General features: G+C 44.7%; 1 protein-coding gene and 1 long non-coding RNA gene across 6 annotated transcripts in view; both read right to left on the bottom strand.

The window, feature by feature from the left end:
• Positions 1-6,104: 6,104 nt before the first annotated feature.
• On the bottom strand, positions 6,105-23,263 carry RXYLT1 (ribitol xylosyltransferase 1). Of its 3 annotated transcripts, XR_014012542.1 has the most exons (7): positions 22,861-23,263; positions 14,235-14,396; positions 13,041-13,143; positions 12,273-12,587; positions 10,097-10,267; positions 6,721-8,833; positions 6,105-6,485 (listed from the first exon to the last, which is right to left on the bottom strand). XR_014012542.1 is itself a non-coding variant. In XM_081211753.1 (6 exons), exons 1-6 carry the CDS (start codon positions 23,003-23,005, stop codon positions 8,413-8,415), a joined length of 1,317 nt encoding a protein of 438 aa, XP_081067879.1. In that variant the 5' UTR covers positions 23,006-23,263; the 3' UTR covers positions 6,105-8,412. The 3 variants fall into 3 exon arrangements, 2 of the variants coding, with proteins under 2 accessions (XP_081067879.1, XP_081067880.1); XM_081211753.1 differs by having other exon boundaries at positions 6,105-8,833; XM_081211754.1 differs by lacking the exon at positions 22,861-23,263 and adding an exon at positions 20,711-21,214 and having other exon boundaries at positions 6,105-8,833.
• LOC308596651 overlaps positions 6,105-25,748 on the bottom strand; it is a 118,639-nt gene continuing 98,995 nt past the window's right edge. For all 3 annotated transcript variants that reach the window (XR_014012606.1, XR_014012607.1, XR_014012608.1), the window contains exon 2: positions 6,105-6,499. This is a non-coding gene — a long non-coding RNA (uncharacterized lncRNA). The remainder of the gene's footprint in view (positions 6,500-25,748) is intronic.

The following is a 25,748-nucleotide window of genomic DNA, read 5'->3' on the forward strand; positions in this document are numbered from 1 at the left end:
TAATAATTTCCCCCTCAAAAAAGAGACACAGCAAATCATGATAATTATCCTTTAGTTTATTAAGGGGAAAGAACTGGGCATTTATTGCACCACCAAAGAGATTATCAGCAGACTTTTTAGTGTTGACATTCCCTGATTAGAAGGACTGACTCCAGACTCCACATGGAGTCTGAAAAGCTGATGGGCAGTGTCAGAGCTGGCATCATCTCTGATTGGTGGATGTCATCCTTGAAGGAGTGCAGAAAATTATAATTTGAGGAGCACTTGTTTAATAGAAAAGCACAGCACAGGGCTGGCACACACCTGAATTATCCCAGACATTAATGGAATTTCAAAGGCAGAATTGATGTCCAGTGGGGACTTCCGAAAGTGGTGCTTTGTCCTGGATCTTAGGCAAGTCATCAGTTTTGGGGTTTTCCTAAAAAAGCTTTTTGAAATATGGTAACCCAGCATAGCAGCCAAATAGCTAACGGGAGTCCAAGCTCGGCCAAAAATTCCAAGTTCACTTAGTCAGCTCTAGGTTATTTGTCTGTAACCAATCAGGAAAAAGGATATTGAAGTCATAATGCGAAGTTCGGTAAAATGTTAGCTCTGTCAGTCATATAGTCAACATTAACCCATGTGATTGCAACAGCGGGAATAACAGAATTGTTTTATGTTGAAATCACCTGTGTCAAATTTTAGATTGTTAACTCTTTGGGGCAGCAACTTGCCCTTTCATACTTTTGTGTTGTTGGTGTGTGTGGCAATTTACAATCTAAATGATAAGTGACAGCACCCTAGCCATATTAGCAAATTGCAAATATATAAATAGAGAGAGAGAGAGAGAGAGAGAGAGAGAGAGAGAGAGAGTCTTTTGGCTACAACTGTAGTACCTAGCTTTCTCTAAATTCAGACTAACCAAGATTACATCATCCTGCCCTCGTGGAAATCACATTCCAGGAAACAGCAAGAGGTTTCCCCGGGGTTATTGTCTCACATCCCTTATGATTGTAGCAAACCAGGTTGGAGCAAACTCATTCTTCAACTCAAGTTACTGTGGAGTTAAGATTTATTTGATTTCTCAGCAAAGATAATTTGGGAATTGTCTCCTGGTTCTGTGTTGTACCTGGGAATTGTAGTTGTCAGCCGCCACCACGACTCACAGCTGCCACGAAGACTTGCAGGAGGGTGGCAGTGGAATAAGCAGGGAGTTTTAGATATGGTGGGGAGAGCAACTTCAACCACAAAATCTATTGGGAAGGGACAACTGAAACAATGGACTGAAACAGAGAGAAGATATTCACAAGATTGCTGTTGGGTTGTGTGTTCTGGTCATGTGGTTCACAGCAATCAGCCAGAATTTAATCATGAGAAACGCTTTCAACAGGAAGATCTTTGGTGCACCCATCTGTAGAGCAGCCAGGTCAGCCTGAATGCTGACCTCAGACATGCACAACTTTGCTTTGAGTCCTCAGCCAGATTAGGACTTCTGGAAGAAATGATACTCAGTTTCCAATAAAGCCAAGCATGGCACGCTGGACAAATTCATATTCCAAATCAGGATATGATGAACTTCAGCAACTTTGCTATAATGTTCTCTCTAAAGCATCAATTGATCAATGTCTGGTAACTGGTGATAGCCAAGGAAGATCTACATCCTGATAGTTATATTTTCTTGATCTCACCCATCTTCAACCAGGAAGGCCTGTTTCAAAGGCCTGGTCCAAATTTGCAAGTGAGTGGTCACTAAGCTCTGACTCTCAGGTCTGATCAGTATAAGAGTCCCAGAGGATAATTTTACCTCCCAGAAGCCTTGGTTTGAAAAAGAGAGAGAGAGAGGTGTTTATGGGTTGCGATGAGGTATGTAAAACAAAGCCCATCTTCGTATGCAGGTTTCTGAGTGCTTGCAATTTATTATTAATTAGGAACAGCTCAAAATTAGGAACACCAAAAATGCAGAGCTAGAGTAAATGCCTATATTGTGTTATATCTCAAATTGCCTGTTTTGTTGGTCCCTGTTCTCACAACACACACGACAAACCAGTTCAGCTAGATACCCCATTTGCCTCCACATACTCTGTGTCTTAATGTTATAAGAGGTGAAAAGGCCCCACACATACGGATGCCAACAAAAGGCTTTGCTGGTTGTTGTTTTTTTTAATGACCGCTTTCCATTTGATAGGATTCATGTGACCATAAAACTTCCATCTCTATCTCATCAGGTAGATAGGCTTGGTTTGGCTTAGCTTGACCAGTATATGAAGTGAAATTAATATAGTGTTGTGTACTTGATCACAGATGGTGTCCCTGGGACTTGGGCTTGTGATAGCTTCCTGTACATAGCTTTTTGTACCACTGTTTTGCTCTCTAAAAAAATCAAACCTCCCTTCCCTTTGAATCCATTTTGATGATGTCTCCTGTAGGAGTCATCTTTCTTCTAGGAAGAAAATTATGCCTAAAACACCACCCGTACAATTTTAAGAACTACTTTTTAAACTCACCTTGTAAGTTATATTCCATTTCAGGCCTGCAATATTATTATTATTATTATTATTATTATTATTATTATTATACACACACACACACACACACACACACACACACACACACATATGACTATTTACAGCCGAAACCGCTATGAATTATCTTAGGCTGGAGGAAAGATGATGGGAATTGCTTACAAGCCCAAGTACTCAAAACCCAAGAGACCTGATTAGAGACTTAGGATTTTACATTACTAAATGTAATTAGTAGAGAGAAATCACTGGAACAAACAAGCATGAATGGCTGCAGGCAGAAGAAGCTTCAAGGCATGTGCTGCACTCATCAACAGGGAAAGCATAACATCATTTGATATTTAAAGCTGCCTTGTGGGAATCATTCTACAAAGGTAAAAAAATTACAAATACAACCATCAGCAACCACCATATTTTCATCCTTGATATGTGAAAGAGCAGGTACCTTCAAGAGACATGCAGACCACTTGGAAAGGATCTGCTATCTTATTGCTCTACGGAGACAACACAATGAACCAGCCGCTCAGCAGTATTTGAAGGACAGGCAGAGAACAAAGGTCCTATTTTTGTCCTTATGCCCCAACATTTGCGTTTGTTCATTTTCATGTAGCATTAAACCTGATACTTGCCTGTCTTGGATATACAGCTTTCCATTGTGTATGAAACAAGTGTCTCTGTCCAAGAAATTAAATAAAATAAAGCTTCCATATGGTTGCCTATTTAAATGTTTCTTTATTGACTGCTTTTAACATTTGAGACAGGCCAAAATTCAGAATGCAACATTTCCCCCTGCATGTACATGCAGTGATGGGCAACAGCTTAATCTGTTGTTTTCCTTGTGCAACTGGAAGACCTGTTGAGCCCAGATGGGGAAGAAACCTTGGGATCCCTAAGCCACTGCAGTCATGTAGTAAATGGAAATGTACGAAGGCATGAGTAGGATAAATATTTTGAAAGCAGCAGCTTTAAAACAGATCAGGAATTCAGTGAATGAACATTGTACACCAAAATGAACACACTATTTAAATGCATTTCATTAGCTGAAGCCGTTTCCTTGGTAACAAAAAACAGAAACCAAGGGAAAAGCTTGCATCCATCAGATAATGAAAATGTTGAAAATGAACCTGCTATTGTAAAAAATAAATTGACAAAGCCTTCTACTGTATTGTGGTAGTAAGAGGGGGCGGGGAACCAAGACCAGCACCCACCTCCTCCATTCTTGATCTAGTATTTCTTATGATTCCTTCAAGATTAATCTTCTTGTGATCTCCAGGCAACTCTTGACTGGCAAGAGCATGACTTTCAAGCGGGGTTTAGCTGCATCTAATTTCACTTTACAGTGTTGGTGGGCCAACGTAGAGTACGTTGGGAGTGGTTTTGAACCCAGTTGACTGAGTTGCATATTGTACTATATGCAGAACCTTTTGTTAAATTTCTGAACACTGTATTTTGTTTTCTGGGGAAATGTTATTTGGAGTTCAATGCTGGGCATTCCCATTTTGGACAGATAATAAATGCCCCCCAAATTCAGGGGACCTCCCTGAATACCAACTGTACTAGGCTGAGCTATGTTGCACAGCTGCCCTACACAAGGGCTGCCCACGTACCAGCTGCCTCCTTTTAAAATAAAACAGCTGTCTTGTGGCTTAGCTTTCTGCAAAAGCCAATAAAGAGCACCACTGAAGAGGCCATATGCAATGTTTTATTTTGTCAGACTCCCACTTTTTCATTCATTAATGGTTTGGGGTTGTTTGGCTTTTTTTGCTTGTTCCATATTGCTATGGGTGGATGGAGAAATTTATTAGAAGATGAAAAATCCTTGTTATGAAAAACTTGGGGTTGAAGATGGTATTCGGGGAATGTGTGGAAACAGCTATGCTCAGAAACCATGAAAAACAAAGAGAATTCCGGGGAAAGCAAGAGGTACGGCACCAAGGAGCATAAGGAAGTATGATTTAGGGCAGTGTTTCCCAACCTTTTTTGGGCAAAGGCACACTTGTTTGATGAAAAAAATCTCGAGGCACACCACCATTACAGCCCCGTGACGTCAGCGCGCAGCGTCACGCCAGGAGGGACGCACGAAAGTGTAAGTTTCAATTTTTTTCCCTCCCCCTTGCCGGGGAACCTCCAAGCTTTGGGGGTGGGGGGGGAGGAGGCAGCAAAGCGAGGCAGGAAAGAGAGCGCGGCTTGGCTGGGTGAGCTTTGGCAGGGAATGAGAGCCGCGAGGCGGGCGCTGCGGGCGGAGGCGCTGCCCGCCGAGCTCGCAGGCAGCCAGGCAGGCAGACGGCGAGAGCCCCGCGCTGGGCGGCCTCTCCTCGCCGCCGCCGCCCCACCTCTCAACGCCCGCCTCCCTCCAGGCAACATCTCGCGGCACACCAGGCAACATCTCGCGGCACACTAGTGTGCCGCAGAACAGTGGTTGGGAAACACTGATTTAGGTTTGTATCCAGCTAAGTTCTGCTCAGAGTAGACACACTTAAATTAATGGACCTATGATAGTCAAGTCCATTAATTTCATTGGACTGCTCTGAGTATGAGTAGCATTGGATACAACCCTTTCAACTCAGAAATAAAACTAGACTCCATGGCACAATGTACAGACGGGATAGCATACTGCTCAAACAAGGCTTAGCCCCCCTTGTTCGAGTCAATGAACATAGGTAACATCAAAATCACAGACCACATCCCAGTAGATGCTACCCTTAAAATACAAGACGAATCACGAACCACCTCAACATGGTCTTTCAGTCCCATCCTAAGCACAAACAAATTAATCGGAGAGTCTCAAGAAAACTTTCCAGAACTACTTCAAAGAAAATGACGCAGACAATATTACAACTTCGCTCCTTTGGGACACAATGAAAGCAGTCACCAGGGGAGCCTGCATAAAAGAGAAAGCATCCCTTAAAAAACAAACCTCCTCAAAAATTAGCAAAATAGAACAAGACATCACAGCCCTCTCATCACGCTACAAACAGGAGCTAAAAGACTCCTTAAACTTATAGGACAAAAAAGAAGGGAAATAAACTCACTAGAAATCAACAAAACAATGATCAACATCCTATATTCAAAAAAACGCTTCTATGAGTAAGGAGGGAAAAACTCCAGACTATTAGCAAACAGGGGAAGGAAAAAACAACACTCAAAACAAGAATACATTGCATCACCAAAAATGATGGCAGCAAAACATTCTTCTCCAAAGAAATAACCTCAGAATTTGCACACACACAAAATACGCCAATCTATACACCTCCCACAAGTCATCTGAGAAGGAATCAGAAAATTTCTAGCAGGACTGACATGCTAACCTTAACCGCTGAAGAGCAAGAATTAATGAACAGTCCTATCACCCCGGAGGAAATAGATACGGTCCTCAAAAACCTGAAACCCCACAAAGCCTCAGACATACACTAAGTAAAAGAACATAAGCTCTACCACCCCACCCCCTCTCCCCCTCTTTTCTTCCCAACCCAACATATAACATATAACATATAACATATAACATATAACATATAACATATAACCCAACATATAACACCAATGTCTCACAACAAATGTAACTGATGTGTAGAAAACACAACCTGAAGAAAGAGACAATGCATGTGCTTTTGTAAACGAGGAAAATCTTTAATCATTATTTTTTTTAAAGAAATAAACTGGACTATATTCAACTTACTTGTAGGGGAAAGTGTGTATACAATTGCAACACAACTTTTCTTTTTAATACTTTAAGTTCATCTTTTTAAAAATAGATGGATTTTAAACTGCATGTGCTCCGTAGAACCCATAGTATTGTGGAGTGTGCAAACACCTGCCTACACATATATGAGTGCCCTTCCACCCTGACCTGCAATACATTAGCCCCATTCATATATATGCGATTGGTGACATGGCAGCCAAAGATGCAATCACATAGATGCTGCTCCTTGCAGCAAGCTGTTTGGCTGAAGTGATTCCCCCATGCATTGGCAATAATTTTTAACCATCCTATGAGTATGCACCTCATGAGAAGAGAAGACTCCCTGGAAAAAACCCTGATGTTGGGAAAGATTGAGGGCACAAGGAGAAGGGGACAACAGAGATGGTTGGACAGTGTTCTCGAAGATACCAGCATGAGTTTGACCAAACTGCGGGAGGCAGTGGAAGACAGGAGTGCCTGGCGTGCTCTGGTCCATGGGGTCACGAAGAGTCGGACACGACTAAACGACTAAAGAACAACAACAAATGAGTATGCATTCTCAACGTTAAAAAAGAAGAGACCCTCCCTGGAATACACTTCATACAAATGGCATCTGGACTCCACAGTCATTATGTAGTTGTGGTGGTTGTCCCCCCCCCCCCCATAGCTATTACTGCAAAATTACCACTCAGAGTGGATGGCAACCCAGTCAGATGGGCGGGGTACAAATAATAAAATTATTATTATTATTAGTTTGAATGAAATGGGCTTTGCTATGACCTTGATTTTTATACTGTGTTTAAGTAATTTGTATATAACTTTATGAACACAGAAAGCCTTTTAACACACAACCGTGAAACAAGTTGTAAGGAAAACTGAAATACAAGAATAAAACAGCTAGTCAGCAGAACAAAGACCCTCAAATCAACAGCAAGAAAGAAGTCTTAACTTGCCTCCCGAAAAATAACAGGGAAGAAGTCAATACGGCTCGCCCACAGTAGATCAAATTCCAAACTACGAGGTTACAAACAGGGAAGGCCAGTTTAGTGTGCGGAGGCCAATATGACCTTCACAAAAAAGCAGAAGCAAGTCATTTTTAATGCTGATGGGGAGCAGCGGGAGATTGCTGTATTTTTCATACTAGAAGAGAGGCAATCAGGACCCGAGCTCTCCAGGGAAACAGATTGGTAGCCAATGCAGGAGTCTCAAAAGAGCTGTTACAGGATGGTGCCTACTTGTACATGTCAACAGCCAAGCGGAAACATTTCACACTAGCAGAAGCTCCTGAACCGTATTCAAATGCAGCTCTACATAGATTGCAATACGGTACTCCCATCTGAAAGTCACCACACACCTGTCTCTATGTCAAAAGTGGTGAATTCCTGTTTCGAACCCCACGTTCAGGTAGCAGTGGTAAAGTGTCTTGTTTGTGGGGAGACAAGAGCTCATCTGCTGTGGAAGAAATAGACTGAAACTTCCTGCCCACCAGCAGCTTACAGAGTTTTATTAATTCTCTTTGCTGGAAAAAGATTAGTTTGGATAATTTTATTCTGCTCACTGAACCTGTTTTATTCCACACTCAAACAAGCTAATTAAAACCCCACTGTGTTTTTAATCCTATTTTCAGAAAGTCAGGAAAACAATGAAATACCTCCATCGTTTTCCTAAGCTTGTCCATCCTGTTGCACTGATGATCTTTGTTGCTGGTGTTATTTTGCGGCTGGTTTTGTCGTTGCTTAGATTTAACATACATTTCATTATGTGTTCTATGGTTTTAATTTTTACTGATGAACCGCTCAAGGAACTTTAGTTATTGGGTGGTAACTAAATATTGAAAATAAACAAATAAACTTATTGACGTGATTTGAGGCAGATTCTTCAGTGACAAGACTTTCTTTCTTTTTTGTAAACTGAGTTCTTAATTAATTTTCAGGCCGTTAGGCAACATCTAACACTATACAAGCAGATTTCTGCTCATGCAAAACGGCATTCTTTCCTCTTTTTCTCCCTGCAGTCTGCCACCAAATCTGCTCAGAGAGTTCCATAGTGGATGGGACTGCAAGGTGGCCTGCGAATCCATTTCATCAACACTGACAGCTGGTATTCATGCAGGATCCTTATATTGTGGACATGCATTTATGTTTACATTTTTATTTCGTTGGGGAAAAACCAATGTGGGAAGCAGCTCTGGCTTCCAACGATCCGCATTACACTATAGTCTATTCAGAGTAACAATTAACCTCCTCCGTCCTTAGCTAAAAAGGAATTTTCCAGTGCGCTAATAAATTTTTGTCTCATTTGTGCTTTGAATTGCCGATACCATTCCATAAGCTGTTTCCTTCTCTGAATCTTTTGTTGCAAAGTCATATTTTGCTCTTTTTCTAAAAGGGCAGGCAGTTCTTTCCAGTTTTTAATAAAGATAAAGGGAGCTCCCATGGTCTTTAGTAATTGCAGTGGGGCACTGTGGGACACAGATGAATTTCCGCAATTGCCTGGTGTCATTACATCTTCTACAACAGGAACGGAGCCAAATGAGCATGCCTCATAAACCCTGTAGCATTCTGTATTTACTCCCACTGGGCATAACGTGAGATCACTCTGTAGCAATGCGTCGTGGTAGTTTCGAAGGCTCTCGTTTGTTTCCTGAGGCCACCACCTAGAAAAAAAAGACAAAAGGATGCTGAAAGTGCATACTTCGTCAACAACAAATTTTGCGGAAAACAAAAGATTCACACCACATTTTCAGTGCAGCCGTTCGGTGTAGCAGCCACAGCTACAACTGTAATATCTAAGAACTGGGGAGTGGATAGTTTACATCACTGTTTCCCCAGTGCCTTCATCAATCATTACTGCCTTGTTTTAAAGAGCTTAATGGCTTGGATCCTAAGATAAGTTAACGTAAGGAAGTTCACAAAATGAATGTTTCCTGTCCTCTCCCCCATCTCAGCAGCCTCCTGACTCTCATCCCACATTGTTCAGGTGACTATTGGGGGGCAAAGGGGGCTTTTGGGGGACACACACAGATGGAACAGACCCAAGTCATTATGTTGATTTTCTTTTTTCTTTTTAATAATATCTTTATTGTCATTGCCCCCTCTCGGGGACAACCTCACTTATTTGAGTGAGGTTGATCAGAAAGAAAGAGCACATATTTTAAAGGATTTATAAAATAACAAACTGGAATAGTCAAGAGAATGAACAACAGTGCTTTGACCTTGAGTGCTGCACATCTCAAACTATTTCTAAAGAATTCCCATTCAAATTCTATGCATTCATACACACAGCTCAAAAATAGAAAGTGGGCAGGGATGATGGGAGTTGTAGTCTAAAAACATCTGGAGGGCTGAGTTTGCCTGTGCCTGCCCTAAACGGCCTCAGCCCAGTATATCTGAAGCAGCGTTTCCACCCCCATTGTTCAGCCCGGACACTGAGGTCCAGCTCCGAGGGCCTTCTGGCAGTTCCCTCCCTGCGAGAAGTAAGGTTACAAGGAACCAGGCAGAGGGCCTTCTCGGTAGTGACGCCTGCCCTGTGGAACGGCCTCCCACCAGATGTCAAGGAAATAAACAACTATCTGACTTTTAGAAGACAGCTGAAAGCAGCCCTGTTTAGGGAAGTTTTTAATGTTTGAAGTTTTATTCTGTTTTTAGTGTTCTGTTGCCAGATGGGCAGATCATCATCATCATCATCTTGGGACTCTACCTGCACATCACGATGCATATAGCAGTTTTATAAAGTGCTGGTATGGTATTTGAACCCTTATCATAAAGCCATCATCCAACCATTTTGGCATTTCAAAACACCCCCCCCCCCAAATGCGGGCAATTATTGCAAATTGGTATCAAAATCCTGACGCAGTCAACATAAAACATTGGTATTTTTAACTGTTAATATTTTTGCTGTTATAGACTATAGTTCTTACTCTTCTCTGGCTGAAATCCAACAAAGCTTATCGAGTCCATTTTGCTTCAGGACGTCCACTAGGATCTCTCTTGTTGAATTCTTATAAACGGTTCCTAAGAAATTACACTGGTACGGTCTTGGCGTGTGGAGCATTGACCAACTCGGTTCAACTACAGGAAAGTATCTGTAGCTGTAATGAAAATAAAACATGTCTCTGTGTATGAAGCAGTTGTCAGGGGGGGGGGGACCACGAATGCAAGGATTTGGAACTATTCGTTTATGAAGGTTGCAATCCACAGCGTACTTACGGGACTGTAAATCACATTTCATTATGCCTACTTCAGACTGTAATCCTACGCATGCTTTCCTTGGAGGAAGTCTCATTACATTCAGAGGGACTTATGTCTTAGTAGACATGCATAGGAATCTGTTTAGCAGTCAAACTTATCTATCTGTCTCCAACTCTGCTCACAGCCTTTTCCATGCTAGTCTGCCCCTTCATTTTATTCAGAACTTTCTATTCCTGATCTACATCTACTTTCTTGCCAGCAGAAGTGACTGGCTTCTTTAAAATTGACACCCCTAATTGTTTATTTGGTTACGTGAGCCTGTTGAGAAGATGCAGAATGTAAAGTGCCGTTCTTTTCCCCCTAATAAATGGTGCATCAATTCAAAGGCTCTTTCATTTGGCTTCATTCTTTCATTTCTATGTCAGCCATTCACAAAAGTGAAAGGTATGTCCTTTCCCCTCTTTCCATCTTAGTACAGCATTCACAACTACATTTACAGCAGTGGAGTACAACTCCCCAAGTACAACCTTCGCACGCAAGAACTCTTCTTGCTTTTTTCGTCTCTGTGATATTTTTATCAATCTTTGATCCAAGGAAGGACAGCCTGAGATCCCCCAGATGTTACTGGATGACTGTTTGTGGCCACTGACCATGCTGGTTGATCCCATCTGTAGGCCGTGGGATCACTATTCCTGCTTTAGCCAATTTTTAACACAGCACAATCTACTGAGCTCCTGAACAAATGGACCAGCAATGCATTCACAATCCAAAACTTCTTCTTATTATTATCCATTTGACAAGTTATTCCACTTCATTCTAAGATTTAGGCTGCAAGGGAAAACCCCATGGTGAAACTCTTTTATAAGCATCTCCCATAGGATATACTGGTGATGGGAGGAGCCCCTCTTCTTGCCCCAAATCTGCTAACATTAATGGAGCAACAGGACAGTGGCACATGCTATAGTTATTTCCATCCCACCAAGAGTGCGGTCTGGGGGGCCCAGATACCTGCAAAACCATGTTTCATTCAATTCTGTTGTGTTCAGATCCACTATATCACCGATATAGTTATGCAACTACCCCTCAGTGAGAAAAAGTAGTATACAAATATAAAATCAGATCTCTTTAATTTAAATACAATCCTAACTTTTCTAAAAAAGAGTCTCAATGTAAATGCTGGTATATATTAGCTGAAAGAATGCAACCTGTGAAGCAATTGGCTAAGTATACCTGAAGGAGCGTCTCCACCCCCCATCGTTCAGCAGGTCCAGCTCCGAGGGCCTTCTGGTGGGTCCCTCCCAGCGAGAAGTAAGGTTACAGGGAACCAGGCAGTGGTGCCCGCCCTGTGGAACACCCTCCCACCAGATGTCAAGGAAATAAACAACTCTCTGATTTTTAGAAGACATCTGAAGGCAGCCCTGTATAGGGAAGTTTTTAATGTTTGATATTTTATCATGTTTTTAATATTCTGTTGGGAGCTGCCTAGAGTGGCTGGGGAGACCCAGCCAGATGGGCGGGGTAAAGTAATAAATTATTACAGTATTATTGCTGTTGTTGTTGTTATTATTATTATTTACAAGTTGACTCAGAAGGAAGGGCCAATGTGCCCAGTGGAGTTTTCTTCCAAGGAACTGTGTTCACAATTGAATTCCCACCCACTTAAAACTGTAGTTTAATCAACAAATCATTTCTGATTCTTAAACACAATAATCCTAATCCAAAAGTGAAAACTAGCACTATCAACAATAGGAAAATGCTATTCTTTGCTTAATACAGCTATTCTACAAAGCATTATGTATTCAACGTATATCCCATCTTAATTAACTGTTATACACGTAAATACATAGGACATTTTTAGGCATATGCAAAATTAAAAATATTTTCCTGAATGTATTCAGGACTTACGTAGCAACTCCCAAAGGCCAGTGGAAAATATCTTCTTCGTTCACTAAGGGGCTGTCGTATATTATGAAGAGCAGGTCCACAAACCCTCCATATCTTTTTAAGTAAGGGGAAATCCATTCATTTTTGCACTGTTCACTTCCAAGCAACACAACAGCAACATGCTGCAGCTTGTGAGTTTGTACTAATGTTTGTGCATAATGCAGCCACTGAGTGGCGTAGGAGATCTTTCCTTCCTCTCGGCCATTCAGCACTAGAACCACATTGTCAGCTTCTACTGAGAAGTAGCCTGGGACTACAGCTGGACCCGTAATGAAGCTGTGAATGACAAAGGACAGGCATTGCAAGGTTTACAGGTATTACAAATAATGCAATATAACACACCAGATGGACATTTTAAATAATAGTTACCACTGATGCTCAAAGGATTTTGCTCTATCGTTTTTGTAATGGAATGAAGAGGAACTGTGCAATTTCTCCCAAGAAATTAAGATCACCATAAGGCTTTGTCCTGCACTGTCTGTTGCTGCCAACTCTTCATGGCCTGACCCCAAGGCTTGTTGTACCAGCAATACATATATATTCACACACACACACACACACAAAGATGTACCAACCAATGTGCAGGCAAGTATCACATTATTCATTGTTGAATAAACATTCTGTTTGAACAATTTCACTAAGTAATGCACAAAATTACGTTAAATATGTTCACTGGGCTATGAAATACTGCCACCACTAAACTTAAAAGGGGTATCATACAGTCGGTACCTGAAGAATGATTTCCCTGCTGTGACGCTTCCTTCTCTCCACTGGGCTGACACATCCGCAGGCTCAAGAAGACCTTCAAAGATATGCTGCCACAGGTAAAGGCCTATGAAAACATGATTTATAGTTTGAACAATATGGGACGCATCTGAACTCCTAGATACCTTAACGAGAAATGAAGACAAAAAGAAGCAAAGCAGGCCAACTCCAATAAAGCAACACAACTTGGCAAGGTAAATAAAGGTCTGCAATAAAGAAGAGCAAAGAAGGGTGCTTTAGGGAGGGGATCTAAGCAGATGAGAAACCTACAGGAGTGCTGATGCATGCAAGGTGCACTTATATCTGCAAGGTGATATAAGGCTTTGGGATATTTGGCATGGAGAGAAGCCCTGGCCCACTGGGAGGAAAACCTGATAGCAGAGCTGCCTTTGACAGATCCCACTCTCAGGCTAACATTCCACCCCATTCAGTATTGAAGAAAGACACCCTCAGAAACCTTAGAAGCATCATAGAGAGTGTCCGTCCATTTACCACTGAAAAGGGCTTTATACCATCAATGTGAAATCAATGAGAGGAATACAGAAAAATAGGAAAGGTGTCAGGGACTGGCAGGGCTCCAAGGAAAGGGTGGAAAAAGAAATGGGGCCAAAGTCTAATCCAGCAGAAGGGGGGAGAGATTTATGGAGGTTTGTGCCTTCCACAAGGCAGGAGCCAGAGCTGAAGGAGGAGTCTCAGCAAGGTAGCAGGAATGGACTTTTCCTTGGGGTTTACTCCTGAAGCCTTTCTCATGAATGAGTATAGCCGCAAGGCAGTGGAGTTTTAGGATCAGGGTTTTCCTTCTCCTATGGGCTACCTTCCCAGGTTGATGAGCCCCATCTGCCCCTGTACGTTCAGAAACTTTTAACATCTGTAGTCAAATTAATTTTTAAATCACTGGGCAGGAAATGTTATGCTCCATTTTACAAGATATGATCCTAATAATATCTACTAGGAAGCTAGTCCAATGGAAGTTAACAAGGCTTGCTATCAGCAAAATGGGCTTGGAATCCTGCCTAACATTATAATCCTAAACTCAGTTATGAGGAAGTAAACCCACTGAATGCAATAGTTCAGTAATGAAATGTTAAGGATCGAACCAAAGGAGTGAAGCAATATTATTTAGAAACAGCAATCACATTGCTAATGACAAGCGCTTACCAATAGCAGCTTTCCCCCAAATTTGTACCCTCAGGTCTGTTTGTTCCTGTTGCACTTGCATCTTTTTTAACAGTTGAAGACTATTTGCAGACTTCCGCTGCAAATCGTTTTTCTCATCAACTTCCCAAGGATTCCATTCTTCAGTTCCCAAAACAGCATGTTCTAAGTATAAAAAATGTAGACCACGTGAACCATTACACCAGAACTTTGTTGAATGTGTTGTTACAGGCCCATGCTGTACATATACTAAAACTGTGACACCTGAAGTGCATAAATACTTTTTTATATAATAAAAAACATCATGGAAACATAACTCAGCATATGCTTTCTATGCAAATAGTCTGTCATGACCCCAAAGTCCAGCAATGATCAGGAAACCAAGCAGAAGGCTACAACATCACTGGTTAAGAAGCCAGATTATGTTCCTGACTGTGATCCTAATGCTGGTAATCAGGGGACCACTGAATCCAAGACTGGCAGGAAGGAGCCACTGAACCAAATGCCACAGCATCAGACCCCATAGATTGGAGCCAGGATCCTTGGAGATACCTTCACTTGAATCAAGGGTCCCAATAGTACCTGTCCAGTTCAACAGGTCAGTAGAATACAGTAGAAATATCCATTCCCATGCCACAGGGTTGACCCTTTAAGAGACTATTTCTCCCAAAGGGGGAAGAGCCTGGGAAATGTGGATTGGAGGCAGAGACTCAAAAGGCCTCAGTTTACTTCCAACCCTTGTTTAGAACAAGTGGCTTATTAGGAGCTTTCCATGGTGCTGAAATTATTCTGGGGGCTCCTTTGTGAAACCAGAACAATACATGGTCCCAGCTTCTAACCCTGGCTGCAAAAGATTTCTGTCTGAAACACTGGAGATCCTTTGCTGGTCAATGCATATAATGTTGGGCTAGATAGACCAATGGTCTAACTTGGAATAAGGCAGCTATCAAGGAGTCAGCTGTAACTCTTTGTGATGTGCTTCTTGTGGGAGTTGGAACTTAACTGGTTAAGTTGTTCCCATGATGCCTCACCATTCTGACGTCAGCTGTAGAAGCTGGGAGGAGTTTTTGGGAGGAGTTTGTCAGTCCCACTTTGTACTTTGTGGGGAAAAGACGCAGTCTTGGTATGGCTGCTAATAGCCCTGGAAATTCCTGAGAAATGCTGGAATAAATGCTGTAAATAGGCAAACGGGACTCTGTGTGTTTGTCTGGGAACTGAATCAAGCTGGTGACAGTTTTACACCGCTGTGCGAAGCTCTGCTGAGCCGTGACGGAGAGAAGCAGGAGCGGAAGCGTGCCGGGCAGCCATAAATCGCTAATCGAGGTTCGTAAATCAATTAGCGGGAGTCACGGCTAATAACAAACGTCACAGGTTATGGATCATCATCGCTTGTAAAACTGTCACGGAAGATACTGCCGGGAGCTTTGATCTGCGATGTCGAGCAGGGGGCCGGCAGGAGGCGGAAGGACTTTGTGCCTGGTGTTAAGAGGCAAAGGAGCAGCTGCGGAGTTTGAAAGCAGCTGGCTGCAAACCGCAGAGAGTGCCTGTGTTGCGTGAAAAGCCAGAGGAGCTGAGAGCAGCAGGGAATCGTTTCTCCGGACGGGTGCTGAATGAGCTGGTGATCTTGTGAGTACAGCTTGGGGGCCCCTTGGGAGAACGGAAGAGGATGGCAGGCTGCCAGGTCTTGGAGGACTGTGGGAGGCTCACTTTAAGAAGTTGGGCAACCTGGCTGCTGATCTAAAGTCTACTGTTCTGGGTGCCAGGAAGCCAGAGGCCGTTCAGCGCTCCAGGGTGTTTGTGAGGCTGGAGGCGGAAAGCAAGGGCCGGGAGGTGGCTGCTACAGAACAGAAAGACAAGATGGCGCTGACCACCTCCGTGGAAGCCAGTGCACAGCTGGGAAAGGCTGTGGGACCCCAGAGGGGGGCAAAGGGACTATTGGCACTTGGAAATGTCCTGCTGTGTTTGCTGTGAAGCTTCAGCAGGAGGCCAGAGCCCTGGAGAAGGAATACAAAAGCCTAAAGATGGCTGGAGCCCCTGTTCCTGATGATTTAGCCTCAAGGAGTGCTAGTGAGCATGTCGGGGGGGCGGAAAGTTCCAAAGGCAAGTTTGAAAAGTTTTCCACTGAACCTGCTGGAGCGAAGAGCAGCTTCAGGGGGGGCGAGGCTGGTGGGAGGCGCCGTTCCAGAAGGAGGAAGGCCAAGCCAGCTGGGAGCCCCGAGCAGTGTTTTTCCACTGGAGTTCAACATTTGCGTCGAGATTGCCCCCACCGGAGCAGAGAGACAAGACAGGATGTTGTCAAGGTCAAACTGCTGAATTCCCATGGGAACCAGTTGGGTTTCCATGGCAACTGGTCTGGAAAAAACAACCAGGCGTGAGACTGAGGCTGGTGAACGAGCCAGGTGCCAGCAAGAGACTCGTGGGACAAGGCCAGAGCAGAGTGTTGTTATTGGCTCTGCTGCTAATTGCAATTTGATCCCAGAGACATCTGCTGGGAAGCTGCGGAAATGCAGGGCTGTTTTGACAGGGATGACTGTTAGGTTCACAGACGGAACACAAAAATCAGTCTGTGGTGTGGTGGCTAACGTGTTCTTTTCTTTCCAGGAGAAGCAAAAGTTCTACGTTGTGCCGGGACTTAAGTGTTGTCTTTTATATGTATCAGCTCTAAAGAAGCAGGGATACAATGCTCGTTTTGAAAATGACACCGGTTCCATTTTCAGAGGAGGGAGACAACGGGTCAACGTGCAGAGGGAGAACAACGTCTTTGTTCTGGAGACACCTCTGGAGGGTTGTGGGAATGCTGGAAAAGCACGGGTGCAGTGTGCTAAGGTTCCCAGTCATGTGCAAAAGTTGCACAGGTGCACAAAAGGGTGTAAAATCACACAATGTGGGAGGTCCCAAGGGTGCAGGGCATGCAAAGGTGCAAAGGTGCTTGGTTTTCCCGGGTTTGGGAGGGTAACCAAAGAGCCCTTTGGGTTTGTTCACACAGATCTGTCAGGACCCAAGAGGTCTGAGAGTCTGGGTGGGGCCAGGTATGTGCTGTCGCTGACAGGTGGCCACAGCCAGGTTGGCTGGTGTTTCTCTCTCAAATCAGAGGGGGAGGTGACGCAACTGATCCAGAATTGGGTTGCGGGGGTGGAACGAAGGTTCTCCACCAGGGTGCAAAGGTTCAAGAGCGACCGAGGGTCACAGTTTACTGGGTCTGCTCTGGAGAAGTTTTTCAAGGAAAAGGAAATACGTCACCAGGTGACGGGTGCAAAGTCTCCTCAAGGGGAGGAGAGGGAGGCAGAGACTGATCCCGGTGACGGGGACAAGGTTCAGAATCAGGGTTCAGATCCCGGTGATGGGGACCAGGTCCAGGGTCAGGGTTCAGGGCAGGTTTGGGCATCTCCAAGGGTTGTGAAAGGAATGTCCAGGTGTGAGGCTTCATCTCCGGTAATGGAGAAAGCTCACGGAAGGATTGTCAAGTCAGAGGGGGAAACGTCTGACGGAGAAGACACAACTGCTGGCCCTAATGGGTCAGTAGGGTATCAGGTCACAGGTGCGTGGAAAAGTGTCGCACAGTGTGATTCTGGGAGTGTTGAAGGGGTTCAACAGGTGCCTGGGAAAGATGCCGGGAAGGGGCACAAGGCAAAGGGGAAGGTGTTGAACTCAGAGGGTCTTGTCAGAATGTGATGCAAGAGGGGGTGTGGGAGTTGGAACTTAACTGGTTAAGTTGTTCCCATGATGCCTCACCATTCTGACGTCAGCTGTAGAAGCTGGGAGGAGTTTTTGGGAGGAGTTTGTCAGTCCCACTTTGTACTTTGTGGGGAAAAGACGCAGTCTTGGTATGGCTGCTAATAGCCCTGGAAATTCCTGAGAAATGCTGGAATAAATGCTGTAAATAGGCAAACGGGACTCTGTGTGTTTGTCTGGGAACTGAATCAAGCTGGTGACAGTTTTACACCGCTGTGCGAAGCTCTGCTGAGCCGTGACGGAGAGAAGCAGGAGCGGAAGCGTGCCGGGCAGCCATAAATCGCTAATCGAGGTTCGTAAATCAATTAGCGGGAGTCACGGCTAATAACAAACGTCACACTTCTTTCAGTGTTGCCTCTCATGACTCACAGACACACAACTGTCAGGACCATCTTCAGGACCCTCCCAACTATGGGGCACGGTATTGCCACCTGCTTTTGAAGGAATGAGTTTCTGTGCAGGGACCCAAAATCCACTTTTTTCCTTTTCCAAGGGAGCATTTCTAAAATGCTTTAACTTGAGCTCTTGAGCCAAAACCCAGCTATATAAACAAGTGTTCAAAGTTCTCTCCCTTATCAGTCCATGAAGGCTGGTAATGACGGATGGCATTGTCCATTCCAAAGTGGAACAGGGATGACACGTCTGGGCCTTATCTTACATCCTGACCACAAAGATCACATGACTCGTGCATGGTGCCCTTGTCTCCTCAGTTCCACAGGAGCAAAAAATGGCAGAATAAGGTAAGAGCCATTTAACAGGCTGGCGTGCAGGTACTTGTCAAGAAAACAGTTCACAAAGCTATCATGTTAGAACTCTGGGAGCTCTCCAGGGTCCTGCAGGTGCTCTGTGTGCCTTGAACTCTTGATGGGGCACAGGTGTGAACCTCAGGTGTGTACTGTCCCACTCCTCTCCAACCCCCCATCCCCACCAGGCTTACCCATTCATTTTCCCTTTCCTCCATCCTAATTGTGGTGAGCAGTTCTTCCAGGAGGGAGTTTCACTTGGCTCAGCTGGTAAGGCTGCCTCTTGTTGGCTTTTCTACCTTCTTTATTAAAATGTGTTTACATTTTTGCTCCAGTCATTTAACTTCATAGAATCATTACATAACAGCAGAATACACAAGAGCTCACTAAAGTCACAGCAGCTAACCTATTAGTCTTAACCCCTCTTGGATTTTGGAAGAAGTGAGAGATTCTCTCAGGTAGCTGCTTACGTTATTATGGAGAATGTAATAAATCACCCATTGCATGCCTGCCTGGCTACCTTACGGGGCATGCAAACTGCCTTCCTTAAAAGACTGAGCCATGGAAAGGGAATACCACCCAAGAAAATATGATGAGCACTTTTACTGGGGTTGTGGTAATGGCTACCCAACAGGCCAACACAATTTAAACCTGAAGCTCTTTCCTTCTTCCACTTTACACACACAAGATAAGGGAAGAATGTAAAATGTGGCAAACATTATTAGAGAAACTAAATCCCAAAGTGCACTCTCACACTATGCATGTGAGAGTTTCCTTCACCATGCACACACTGATCTTACAAAGCAGGAGAGAACTATTGTAAGCTTCAACCATGTTAGAAACACAACAGTTGAGGTGTTTGCTCAATATACCTACGGGACCGCCTCTCCTGGTATGCCCCACAGAGAAACCTACGGTCTGCAAATAATAACATCCTCAAGGTCCCAGGCCTCAGAGAGGTTAGGCTGGCCTCAACTAGAGCCAGGGCCTTCTCGGTTGCGGCTCCAATCTGGTGGAAAGCTCTGTCACAAGAGACTAGGGCCCTGCGGGACCTGACATCTTTCCGCAGGGCCTGCAAGACAGAGTTGTTCCGCCAGGCCTTTGGTCAGGGCGCAGCCTGACTCCCTCCTCTGGCAACCTGCACAGAATTTTGCTTAATTGGTTGCCTTCAATTTGATTTAATTAATTTTTATAATGAAATATTTTTAGATTGTGTAACTATTTTACTGTCTGATTATTTGATTGTTGTTAGCCGCCCTGAGCCCGGCTTCGGCTGGGGAGGGCGGGATATAAATAAAATTTATTATTATTATTATTATTATTATTATTATTGTGGCTGCGGCTTGGCTGAAGCAGGAACTCAGAAATAGACATTCAAACTAGACAGCTGTTTCACTAAGCAGTGTTATTCGTACCTATGCACACCAGAGGGCAGATGAGCTTGTGTAGGAACTGTGAGCCTATATTGGATGAGTGAAGAAAGGATTGTTTCTTTGCACTTCTCCTTTCTATAGAGCACGCATCCAAAGGAAAACAAAAAATTGCTAATAAATGATATCTGTGCTCAGGTGCACATTTAGACTGATCCTACCTAAAGTGCTTTTAGGAGTTTGGAAGAATTTTCCTGCAAACCTATAGGGACCCTCTCCACAGTCTTGTCCTGTCCTTCATTTTGGTTGCCACACATAACAGGAGTGATTGTGATAGTAGCTTGGAGAAAACTGAAGTGACTGGCTAGGATTCAGAAAAAAAGGCCCAACTTTTATTACAAAGCTTGTAATTTCCAAACTCTGCCCTGCTTCGACCACTTGGAAATTGCAAAGGGTTTGGCAGACCACTTAATGAATTTTCTGCACTAGGTGCTAAAGTATTTTGGACTTCAACTTTCAATGCGATAAAATACAATAAGTAATGAAAGACGTTATAAAAAAATACAGTTAAAATCAATATGACTATTTCAGTGTGATGGATATGTCTGTTGTGCTAAACGAATTTATTTCTTACTGTTTCCATTTCCATATGTATTAACTCTCCACTCCTCTTCAGTGCCTTATCTGTTTCTTTTCCCCATTTGGGTTCTTCCTTTGTTTTGATGCCAGCCCTGAATTTATTCCTGTGAGGAAGTCAGAGCCTCTCTGCCCCTCATCATTTCTGGCCCATCCCATCCATCTTCCAGGCAGACTTCTGTTCAAAGAAAGACAGAGCAGCCACTGTGATTACGCACAAAGCACTCTTCACACGTAGCTCCACTGCTCTACAGAGCTGCCACCAGAGAGCTGAAGCTCACAGATCACTGGAGGTCCATGGACCACACTTTGGGAACCCCTGGTTTACTCAACCTGCAATTCAGTACCAACTGTTTCCAAGCATACAAAGTAATACTAACAATAACACAAAATATGATAGACAATCTACACCACTTTCTTCCTATGCTACCACCTTAATGAAAATATAACGAATATAATGAATACTTATGCTGGAAGCTGCTGACTTTACTCCAAAAAGTAAAATTCTTGTTCTAAGGCCTAATACATAGTCTACACCAGGCACAGGCAAACTCGGCCCTCCAGATGTTTTGGGACTACAATTCCCATCATCCCTAGCTAACAGGACCAGTGGTCAGGGATGATGGGAATTGTAGTCCCAAAAAATCTGGAGGGCCGAGTTTGACTATGCCTGGTCTACACCAGCCTTTGCTAACCTCCAGATGGCTACTAGCCAAGGCTACAGCTACTCGCCATGATGGCTCTTGCTCTGCTCCACAAACAGAGGAGCTGATTGAAACCGCAGGAGGAGAAAGTGCTCTTCTGCTCAGGTCTTGCCTGTGGGTTTCTTGCAGGCATCTGGTCGGCCACTGTGAGAACAGGATGCTGAGCTACATGGACCACTGGCCTGATGCAGCATGCTCTATGTATGTTCTTAGATGTTGTTGGACTACAACTCACATCATCCCATCATTGGCCATGCTAGCCAGAGTCAATGGGAGTTGTGTTGCAAAACATCCGGTTGGTCTATTGTACTATGAAGTAATCACCTGATAAGGGACGCGGGTGGTGCTGTGGGTTAAACCACAGAGCCTAGGACTTGCCGATCAGAAGGTCGGTGGTTCGAATCCCCGCGACGGGGTGAGCTCCCATTTCTCAGTCCATGCTCCTGCCAACCGAGCAGTTCGAAAGCACACTGAAGTGCAAGTAGATAAATATGTACTGCTCTGGCGGGAAGGTAAACGGCGTTTCTGTGCACTGCTCTGGTTCACCAGAAGCGGCTTAGTCATGCTGGCCACATGACCCGGAAGCTGTTTGCGGACAAACGCTGGCTCCCTCGGCCAATAAAGTGAGATGAGCGCCGCAACCCCAGGGTCAGCCACGACTGGACCTAATGGTCAGGGGTCCATTTACCTTTAATCACCTGATATTAACATCTGCTTCAACAGTTAAATACCAGTTTGTCACATCTGCTTGTGATAGATTTGCTTAATGAAAAACAATGGTGGCAACTTTAACCTGACACCGTTCCAACCTCTGCATGAATCTCGTTTCCTATACTTTGTTACCATTTTCTAACACAATCAAGCCCAAAAGAATCTACAACAATATATACCTATCCCTTTCTCTTCTTAAAAGCACTTTGGAGTTCTTGGGAAGCGCCTGATGGTACAAGACTGTGGACTCTCAGAATCTGGCCATCAGGGGTGCCAACTTGAATAAAATAATGGGGGGTGGGAAACGGGTAAGCCCTGCCCCCACATAATGGATCACAAGATGGGCATGCACACCATTAGAATGGCAATCCCCCTTCAAATATTGGGGGGGGGCCCTCCGGAAGTGCCCTCGTCCCCTAGAAGTCTGACCCCAATTCTGGACAGTCCCCTGGATACATCACTTGAAGCACCACCATATAGAAACAGACTAGGACTTGTATGTGCCTGTCCGGTCTTGCAAACATTGCATTTCTCCCCAATTCTGTAAATGCAAATCCTGCTGTAACGGAGAGTGCAGAGAGTCGGCCTCTCAAGGAGCCAAGACTGCAATCCTATACATACCTAAAACTAAATACTAATAATAGTACAGTAATAAATGACTCTGGGGATGCTTGTCACACAGAGAGCAACAGGGCAGGTGGTGGGGCGGAAGGAAGGAAGGAGTCCCCTTTACCTCGCCCCTGCTTCTCCCTCGGGGCGGCAGCTCGCGAGGCGGCCGGGCGGCGGGGCTTCAGGAAGACGCTGTAAGCCGCGTAGAGGGAGAAGAGCAAGTAAGCGGCCAGCAGCGCGGAGCACAGCCGCTTCCGAGTGAGCCGCATCTTTCACGGCCCCGCGGGCGCCGCCATCTTGCCCGGGAAGTGACGCGACGAGGGAGGCTTTGCTGCCCTCGCCTGCCCGCCAAGAGACGGGCGGAGAGAGAGGCGGGCGCGCCCGGAGGATTCGGGACACGCGCGTCCCGGACGGACCCAGGGGGGCTCCGTGGGTCACGCGCGCTTGGCTCGGGGCTACTTCTCCCGGGGAGTCTCGACAGCAACGGGACCAGGGAGGGGAGCCTGCCTGTTTGCGCAGCCCTCCCGGAGAAGGCGAGGGTCTCACCCTCCGTGCGTGGTTTCAGTCCGCAGCGTCTTCAGATAGGGCTGGGAAAATCTCTTCCCAAAAAATCTCTTCCCCCGGCGCAGCCGGGGGTTGGGGTTGGGCAACCGCCGCCCCTAAATCAATCAAAATCAATACAAATCTGAGGTTCCCATCAAAAATTCTGCCTTACACCCATGATTCAAAGCACACCCACCCAGAATCCTGGGAGCCTGCAGTTTAGCCACCACAGAACTACAATTCCCAGCACCCTTAAGAAACTATCGTTCCCAGGATTTTCTCCCCCCCCCCCCCGAGGTGGATGTGCTTTAAATGTATGCGCATGCAGCACATACCCTCCAACATTTCCCCAATGAAAATAGGGAAATCTTATTCCAGGGTCAGCAATTTTTTTCAGCAGAGGGCCGTTCCACTGTCCCTCAGACCTTGGGGGGGCCGAACTATTTTTTTTGGGGGGGGATGAAATGTGCCCCACAAATAACCCAGAGATGCATTTTAAATGAAAGCACACATTCTATTCATGTAAAAACATGCTGATTCCTGGACCGTCCGCGGGCCGGATTGAGAAGTTGATTGGGCCGCATTTGGCCCCTGGGACTTAGGTTGCCTACCCATGACTTCCATGGCAGCAGCAGCAGCAGCACCACCCTTCGGGGGGGGGTGCATAGCTCCATACCCTCCAACATTTCTCCAATGAAAATAGGACATTCCGGGATCAAATCAGAAACCAGGACGGCTTCTGTAAATCTGGGGTTGTCCCTGGAAAATAGAGACACTTGGAGACCAGTGGCTCTCAAAACTTTCCCCATGAACTACTAGATTCTCTAGGGTCACAGCAGCACTCTTAATAAACTTAGGGCACATTCACACTTTCCTCTGCTTTTTCCAGGCACGGTCTGTGATTAAAAGCTTTATGTCCGAGTGCCCCTCCACCCCCCTTTTTTGCTATGGAGCTTTCCCTGCAAAAACCACTTTGCAGCTTAATCAGAGCAAATGTCAATTTGCAGAAAACCCGAATTGACGTTTGCTCTGAATCAGCTTTGTAGAGCAGGTTTTCAGGGGGAAAGCTTGAGGCAAAAAACCAATAACACTCAGACAGAGAATCATAGAATTGTAGAGTTAGAAGGTACCCCAAGGGTCATCTAGTCTAACCCCCGCCAATGCAGGGATCTCAGCTAAAGCATCCCTTACTCTGAGGAGGTTGTACAAGTCAAAGCACATATCTCTCAGTCCTATCTCCCCCCACTCCTTCAGTGCCTTCATCCTAATCAAAGTGAGGGCCCAATTGAAATATCAGGACCTAAGCTAGCTTGCTGAGAAGAGTCCTTTTAATTTCAAAGATAAAAAATATTGGACTACATCAGCACTGTACTCTATTATTAAAATCACAGGCACCAGGTGAGATACTTGTTAGCTTAAAGATCTGGCCCTAATCAGAATGTGACCGGCCTCCCAGAAGTTAATCAAATGCAGGCCTGAATACTGTACAGATATTCTTGATTGCTTCACAGCTTTCTGGCAGGTGACCTAAATAAAGCCTGTGAATCACATTTTGAAAACCTTCGCTGTAACACTGCACTGGACTCGATGGGGCAACTTGATATAAAACAACTCTTTTCATTTTGGACACCCTTGATTAATCATATCCATGCCATCAGTTTTCCTCTTGACCATCTGAAGCTGAGGTACAACTACTTTTGCATCCACATTTCCCTTCCTTGTTGTCACTCTGCCTGCATGACTAGATCCTGGCCTGTAGGTTAGACTCAAATTTGACAGACTTCTCTCTGCAGAACAACAGTTTAAGGAAGGCAGACTTTAGGAAGTGCTCAAAACAAGAGATGGGAATGGAACTCCCTTCTTGGACAGCACTATTCTATCTGCTTTGTTTATTTATTCCATTTATATCCCACCTTTCCTCCAATGGGTGGAGCACATGGTTCTTAACCCTTTCTTTTATCCTTATAACAACCCTGTGAGGTAGGTCTTCATGGTTGAATGTGGATTTTGAATCCTGGTCTCTCAGATCCTACTCCAATTCTCAAACCAAACTGACTGTGTCCTCGTTGCAATGTTTTGTTACAATTATTTTCCCCAAACTAGTCTAGTGTAGGTATGCCTAGGCATAGCCATTTAGGCTTGTCACCAACAATATAGGCCTGTTGAAGAGAAGGAAAGAGTGTGGTTTGCTCCCACCTTGATTTTTGGATTTGTGATTGTATGTGTTCCCCAGCATTGAGTGACAGGTGTGGTGTAGTGAGTGGTTCAGAGCGGTGGACTTGTAATGTGGTGAACCGGGTTCGCTTCCCCGCTCTTCCACATGCAGCTGCTGGGTGACCTTGGGCTAGTCACACTTCTCTGAAGTCTCTCAGCCCCACTCACCTCACAGAGTGTTTGTTGTGAGGGAGGAAGGGAAAGGAGATTGTGAGCCGCTTTGAGGGTCCTTAGGGTAGTGATAAAGCGGGATAT

This window comes from Podarcis bocagei (assembly GCF_964188305.1).
Source record: "Podarcis bocagei genome assembly, chromosome: 10".
Lineage (NCBI taxonomy): Eukaryota > Metazoa > Chordata > Lepidosauria > Squamata > Lacertidae > Podarcis > Podarcis bocagei.

Coding starts and splice junctions, on each gene's coding strand:
- RXYLT1 (XM_081211753.1), bottom strand. CDS start 23,005: ATGCGGCTCACTCGGAAGCGGCTGTGCTCCGCGCTGCTGGCCGCTTAC. Junction 13,144..14,234: donor TTGGGGGAAAGCTGCTATTG/GTAAGCGCTTGT, acceptor ATGTTTTCATAG/GCCTTTACCTGTGGCAGCAT. Junction 12,588..13,040: donor GCAGGGAAATCATTCTTCAG/GTACCGACTGTA, acceptor TGTCATTCACAG/CTTCATTACGGGTCCAGCTG.